General features: G+C 47.0%; 1 protein-coding gene across 4 annotated transcripts; it reads left to right on the top strand.

Annotated features, from left to right (window-relative positions):
- The first annotated feature begins 4,329 nt into the window (after window positions 1–4,329).
- On the top strand, window positions 4,330–6,637 carry LOC135524704 (late histone H1-like). Of its 4 annotated transcripts, XM_064952464.1 has the most exons (4): window positions 4,330–4,435; window positions 4,953–5,255; window positions 5,882–5,995; window positions 6,139–6,637. In XM_064952464.1, the coding sequence occupies exons 1-4, from the start codon at window positions 4,429–4,431 to the stop codon at window positions 6,612–6,614; spliced, it is 900 nt and encodes a 299-aa protein (XP_064808536.1). In that variant the 5' UTR covers window positions 4,330–4,428; the 3' UTR covers window positions 6,615–6,637. The 4 variants fall into 4 exon arrangements, with proteins under 4 accessions (XP_064808536.1, XP_064808537.1, XP_064808540.1 ...); XM_064952465.1 differs by lacking the exon at window positions 4,953–5,255 and having other exon boundaries at window positions 4,335–4,435; XM_064952468.1 differs by lacking the exon at window positions 4,330–4,435 and having other exon boundaries at window positions 4,996–5,083.
- Window positions 6,638–7,038: the final 401 nt, after the last annotated feature.

The raw sequence follows: 7,038 nt of genomic DNA, 5'->3' as shown, positions 1-7,038 counted from the left end.
CACCAAATTGGACCTTCGTAACGCCTACCATCTCGTGCGCATCAGGGAGGGGGACGAGTGGAAGACGGCGTTTAACACTCCGTTAGGGCACTTTGAATACCGGGTTCTTCCTTTCGGCCTCGTTAACGCTCCAGCTGTCTTTCAGGCACTAGTTAACGACGTCCTGAGAGACATGCTGAACATTTTTGTTTTCGTTTACATGGACGATATCCTGATTTTTTCACCGTCTCTCTCGATTCATGTTCAGCACGTGCGACGCGTCCTCCAGCGCCTTTTGGAGAACTGTCTTTATGTGAAGGCTGAGAAGTGCACTTTTCATGCCGCCTCTGTCCCTTTTCTCGGTTCCGTTATTTCCGCTGAGGGCATTAAGATGGATCCCGCTAAGGTCCAGGCTGTCATTGATTGGCCCGTTCCTAAGTCACGCGTCGAGCTGCAGCGCTTTCTGGGCTTCGCTAATTTCTATCGTCGTTTCATCCGTAATTTCGGTCAGGTGGCAGCTCCCCTCACAGCCCTTACTTCTGTTAAGACGTGCTTTAAGTGGTCCGTTTCCGCCCAGGAGCTTTTGATCTTCTTAAGAATCGTTTTACATCCGCACCTATTCTTGTTACACCTGACATCTCTAGTCAGTTTGTTGTTGAGGTTGACGCGTCAGAGGTGGGCGTGGGAGCCATTCTTTCTCAGCGCTCTCTCTCTGACGGCAAGGTCCATCCTTGCGCGTTTTTCTCTCATCGCTTATCGCCGTCAGAACGTAACTATGATGTTGGTAATCGCGAACTGATCGCCATCCGCTTAGCCCTAGGCGAATGGCGACAGTGGTTGGAGGGGGCGACCGTTCCTTTTGTCGTTTGGACTGACCATAGGAACCTTGAGTACATCCGTTCAGCCAAACGACTTAATGCGCGTCAGGCTCGTTGGGCTCTGTTTTTCGCTCGTTTCGAGTTTGTTATTTCTTATCGTCCGGGCTCAAAAACACCAAGCCTGATGCTTTATCTCGTCTCTTCAGTTCTTCTGAGGTCTCCACCGACCCCGAGGGATTCTCCCTGACGGGCGTGTCGTCGGGTTGACTGTCTGGGGAATTGAGAGGCAGGTAAAGCAAGCACTCGCTCACACTCCGTCGCCGCGAGCTTGTCCTAGGAACCTTCTGTTCGTTCCCGTTCCTACTCGTCCGGCCGTTCTTCAGTGGGCCCACTCTGCCAAGTTAGCCGGCCACCCCGGCGTTCGGGGTACGCTCGCTTCCATTCGCCAGCGTTTCTGGTGGCCCACTCGGGAACGTGACGTGCGTCGATTTGTCGCCGCTTGTTCGGTCTGCGCGCAGACTAAATCTGGGAACTCTCCTCCTGCCGGCCGTCTCAGACCGCTTCCCATTCCCTCTCGACCGTGGTCTCACATCGCTTTAGATTTTATCACCGGACTGCCTTCATCAGCGGGGAAGACAGTTATTCTTACGGTTGTCGATAGATTCTCTAAGGCGGCTCATTTCATTCCTCTCGCTAAGCTCCCTTCTGCTAAGGAGACGGCTCAGATCATTATCGAGAATGTTTTCCGAATTCATGGCCTTCCGTCTGACGTCGTTTCCGACAGAGGCCCGCAGTTCACGTCTCAATTTTGGAGGGAGTTTTGCCGTTTGATTGGGGCTTCCGTCAGTCTCTCGTCCGGCTTTCATCCCCAGTCTAACGGTCAAGCCGAACGGGCCAATCAGACTGTTGGTCGCATTTTTACGCAGTCTTTCTTTTCGTAACCCTGCGTCTTGGTCAGAACAGCTCCCTGGGCAGAGTACGCCCACAACTCGCTTCCCTCGTCTGCTACCGGTCTATCTCCTTTTCAGAGTAGCCTCGGGTACCAGCCTCCGCTGTTCTCATCTCAGCTCGCCGAGTCCTGCGTTCCCTCCGCTCAGGCTTTTGTCCAGCGTTGCGAGCGCACCTGGAAGGGGGTCAGGTCGGCACTTTGCCGTAATAGGACGCAGACTGTGAGGGCCGCTAATAAGCGTAGGACCAAGAGTCCTAGATATTGTTGCGGTCAGAGAGTATGGCTCTCCACTCAGAACCTTCCCCTTAAGACAGCTTCTCGCAAGTTGGCCCCGCGGTTCATTGGTCCGTTCCGTATTTCTCAGGTCATTAATCCTGTCGCAGTGCGACTTCTTCTCCCGCGCTATCTTCGTCGCGTTCACCCGGTCTTCCATGTCTCCTGTGTTAAGCCCGTTCTTCGCGCCCCGCTCGTCCCTCCCCCCCCATCCTTGTCGAGGGCGCACCCATCTACAGGGTTCGTAAGATTTTGGACATGCGCCCTCGGGGCCGTGGTCATCAGTACCTAGTGGATTGGGAGGGGTACGGTCCTGAGGAGAGGAGTTGGGTTCCCTCTCGGGACGTGCTGGACCGCCGCTGATCGATGATTTCCTCCGTTGCCGCCAGGTTTCCTCCTCGAGTGCGCCAGGAGGCGCTCGGTGAGTGGGGGGGGTACTGTCATGTCTTGTTATGTCTGTTCCTGTCCTTTCTCTTCACTCTGTCTCTCTCTGCTGGTCTTTTTAGGTTACCTTCTCTGTCTCTCATTCTTCAGCTGTTCTACATCTCCCCTAACTAGCTCATTCACTCTTTCCCACCTGTTCTCTATTCCCCTCTGATTAGGTCTCTATTTCTCTCTCTGTTCCTGCTACTTTCAGTGTCTGATTCTTGTTTGTGTTTTTGATGCCAGAAGCAAGCTGTCGTCCCGTTTGCTTCCACCTTGTCCTATCCTGTCGGAGTCTGCCTGGCAGGTGCATCCTGCATTATACTAACGTTCTTTTTGTTCCATTGACTACGTTGGAAGAGGATTTATGCCATTCCTGTTTTTCATTAAAGAACTCTGTTTTCTGTTAAAACCGCTTTTGGGTCTTCACTCAAGTACATAACAAGATCATATTTTGTCATATGTCATATTTTCTGGAACATAGAGGTTTATTTTTTATTTATTTAACTAGGCAAGTCAGTTAAGAACAAATTCTTATTTACAATGACAGCCTAGTAATGGATACTGTCTTTGACATTGAAAAGGCCTATGACACGATGTGGAGAGAAGGCCTACTGATTAAGATGGAAAGACTTGGTATTGGTGGGAGATTATATAACTGGGTTTTGTCCTCCTTATTTATTCGCTCTTTTCGAGATAAAATAGGATCCATTTCATCTGATGCCTATGGTTTTGACAATCCTGGTGAGATGCTTTTGGATATACAGCGTAAAGAAAATGGTAGGTTGAAAGGCTGTGAGGTTGAGCATCCCACTGCTACCATACAGCAGCGCTGTCCAGGTTAGGGGAGGGTTTGGCCGGGGTAGGCTGTCATTGTAAAATAAGAATTTGTCCTTAACTGACTTACCTAGCTAAATAAAGGTTAAATGACAAATAAATACTGTTCTAGATGACTGTTGGGAATATACTAGTAGACAAGGCAGTGGTTTTGGTTGGACAGTTGGAAAGCTTGCTGATGAAAGCGATTTGAGGGTGTTGGAGGTTGGCCAGTCTGTGGTGATAGAGTATGTTCCTCCATGGCTACTCCCAGATCTCATTGTTGATCTAACCTGGGTAGAGGAAAGGAAAGAATGGTCAGTAGTCAGTGATAAAGGAAAACTGGTTGATGCTTTTTACCGCTTTTCACAGATGGATCTAAGGACCCAGATAGTGGGCGCACAGCAGCAGGCATTTTAAGTTCCCAAATTTGATGTGCACATACGTAGAAGACAAATAGATGAACTGTCAGTATACTGAGTTGAACTGTTGCCGACAATAGTTGCCCTCCAGTGGGGGCTATCGCGTTTCAGGTAAGACCAAAATGCAGACTTTGTTGAAGTAACAATGTGTATTACAGCAACAGGGGCAGGCAAATGACAGGTCAAGGCAGGCAGGGGTCGATAATCCAGAGTAGTGGGGCAAAGGTCCAGGACGGCAGGCAAGCTCAGGTCAGGCAGAGGTCGGTAATCCAGAGTAGAGACTAAGGTGCAGGATGGTAGGCAGGCTCAGGCAAAGTGGTCAGGCAGGCGGGCTCAGAGTCAGGACAGGCAAGGGGGGGGGGGAGACTGGGGAAAAGCAGGAGCTGAGAAAACCACTGGTTGACTTGTCAAACAAGATGAACTGGCAACAGAGAACACAGGTATAAGTACCCAGGGGATAATGAGGAAGATGGGCGACACCTAGATTCTGCTGGGTCCCAGCACATTCAGGTGTAGAAGGGAATGAAATTGTAGACCAGTTAGCTGAAACAAGATATAAGTTATATTAATTCATTTACACTCCATCACAGTAGCTGGCGGAATGCACCTTTAATGTTGGTTTGCGGACTGCAATTGTATCATAGAAGAAGAAGACACACCCAAAACTTCAACTTCCTTTTCGAAACCCCAATCGACACCCACCCAGTTTACCTACAGTCAAAACAATATCTCACTCTTCTGAAACCAAATGGCTGGTAAGTACTAAATATATGTGCCTTATAGAGATATGTTTTGCTAAACGTTTTTGATATGAGAGAATGTCTTAACTTTGAGGACAGAATTTCAATTTCACTTTCATTTCTACCAGTCAAGAGTAATCACTAGCCAAAAACTCAACTCCACAACCTATGATGGAGTTGCGCAACGACGAGTGTGGGCAAACTGCACCTCCGACTACATCGACTCGCTGTCAGTCAATAGTTGTAAACGTTTTCATTATTTAATGCCGACTGAAAAATACTAAAGGCTGATCAGGGAGGACCATGTAGAACTGGTACTAGTAGAGAGCTATAGGTGCCAGTGGATACGGTACAGCTGCCACAGGTCTGTCCGGCAAGAACACGTCAGATGTCTTCAGATCAGGTTTATTACAGATAAGGGTTCACCGCACTCCTTGTATTGGCAGGAATGCAATTGATATCTTGATGGAATTGAAGCAACATACTGAAACTTGGATCTTCTTATTTTCATTGTGCTCTTCTGTCTGGATAGTCAATCAATTGAATGATGTCCGGGAGCAGTTTGTCAGCCTGGTGACAGAGGCTAATATCAAGGCTCTACTAGACAGACTTCAGCATCCACATGAAGGCAGAAGATTTATCAACAAGTTCGAGGCAGAAGAGGTGATACAAAAAAACCCTGAGAGGGCTGACAAGGCACGTTCTCTTATTGATATGGTGATTAGTAAAGGTGATGCTGCTTGCAAGATGATGTTAACCACATGGCATAATCTAGACCCCTCCAGCCAGATATTGAACACACCGGCACATGTCCTCACAAGCCAAATGGCACTAGGTCAGTACTACTTACCCATTTCACTTCTCCCAGACCAGCTCAGTTTCAAATAGAATAGCCCTGTTTACATAGATATAGCACTGCTATGCCTGTTTATACTGTTTATACGAAAAATGTGATAAAAAACGTGATCTACTTTATCAAACACTGTATAATGCTCAGTAAATTCTGTTGGTATATCATAATATTTACAAAATGCACAATAATTTGCTATTTTGTTCTTAGAAGTGGGGGGACATACATTTTGTGTGTGTGTGTGTGTGTGTTTTTTTACCCCCGTCGGAGAAGCACTCCAAACAGCCTACCCGACCACTCAGAGGCATCCGCATGGTCCTGAAGCACACCGCTGCCTCGCTTTGTATCACATTCCAATGATAAAACTGGGGGGGACAAAATGCAATTTCAGAATGTGGGGGGACATGTTCCCCGCATTCCCAGTGAAAGTTGCGCCCCTGATTTTGTTTAATGCCAAGATCTTATTAATTGCACACAACAAATGTGATTGAACTACAGACAATGATGTTCTATGTTCAACAAACAAAGTAAACGGAACAGGATGTTGCAGTGCAATGGTTGCAGGCACCATTAATACATTAGTATTTTCTCTTTGATATTTCCATCAAAAGGATCCTCCTCAAGGATGCCTCCATCTCAAGGTTCTCCTCCAGCATCGTCTCGTGTCATGGGTGCTGAAAGAATGGCAAATGAAATAAAATCTACAGTGATTAATTATAACTACAGTAAGTGGGTACCATTTGTAATTCTAAGATTTTACATGGAGAATTATCAAATTACGCTTTCCACTGTTCAGAACCAAACACATTTATAATATAATCTCATTACTTATGTTGTGATGTAACTGTTTCACCTGTTCTGCCTCCAGCTATGCCTATTCACCAAGCCCAACCAAACCTGAAGAGGAAGGCTGAAAGCTTTGGAATTGGGACAGTTGGAAGCACTGTAAATAACGCCAAGAGGCCCAAAATTGAGGACCACCTTGAGAAAAACATGAAGACCGCACCCAAGGCACCTGTACCCAAGAAGCCTGCTGCAGCTAAGGAGCCTAAAGTCAAGAAGCCTGCTGCAGCTAAGGAGCCTAAAGTCAAGAAGCCTGCTGCAGCTAAGGAGCCTAAAGTCAAGAAGCCTGCTGCAGCTAAGGAGCCTAAAGTCAAGAAGCCTGCTGCAGCGAAGAAGCCTAAAGTCAAGAATCCTGCTGCAGCGAAGAAGCCTAAAGTCAAGAAGCCTGCTGCAGCGAAGAAGCCTAAAGTCAAGAAGCCTGCTGCAGCGAAGAAGCCTAAAGTCAAGAAGCCTGCTGCATCGAAGAAGCCTAAAGTCAAGAAGCCTGCTGCAAAAAAATAGTTAAATAAAGATTTAAAACATAAGAGCACCAGGTGCATATGCCTAAAATTATTCTTATGAGATTGTTACGGATACAGTTATCCTGTGTGTGTGTGTATCCTGTGTGTGTGTTTCTTTTCTCTCCTTCTCCCCTCACAGGTGAAAATCATCACTCCCCAATCAGTCAACAATCAATCATCAATCAGAAGACACACCTCCTCCTATTTCCTAACCTATCACAGTTCCTTCCCCATGGTTTAAAAACCCCATCATTTGTTTGTTCTAGAGCTCAATCTCTCTGTAAGGGAATTCACCCCCGTAGTGGACAAAAATGAATGGCAAATTATTGGCATAGGACAAACCATGTACACATTGGCCAATACCACCCAAAGCGGCGTTGATTCATGCAAAGTTTACTTCAAATGCCATATGGCTATTGCCAGTT

Source organism: Oncorhynchus masou, chromosome 31 (assembly GCF_036934945.1).
Source record: "Oncorhynchus masou masou isolate Uvic2021 chromosome 31, UVic_Omas_1.1, whole genome shotgun sequence".
Lineage (NCBI taxonomy): Eukaryota > Metazoa > Chordata > Actinopteri > Salmoniformes > Salmonidae > Oncorhynchus > Oncorhynchus masou.
This window is presented reverse-complemented; position numbering and strand designations above follow the sequence as displayed.

What these genes read in the sequence shown, in the direction of transcription:
- LOC135524704 (XM_064952464.1), top strand. An exon ending in CACAAGCCAAATGGCACTAG is followed by an intron (nt 5,256 to 5,881) that starts GTCAGTACTACT and finishes TTCCATCAAAAG; the next exon opens with GATCCTCCTCAAGGATGCCT. An exon ending in AGTGATTAATTATAACTACA is followed by an intron (nt 5,996 to 6,138) that starts GTAAGTGGGTAC and finishes TTCTGCCTCCAG; the next exon opens with CTATGCCTATTCACCAAGCC.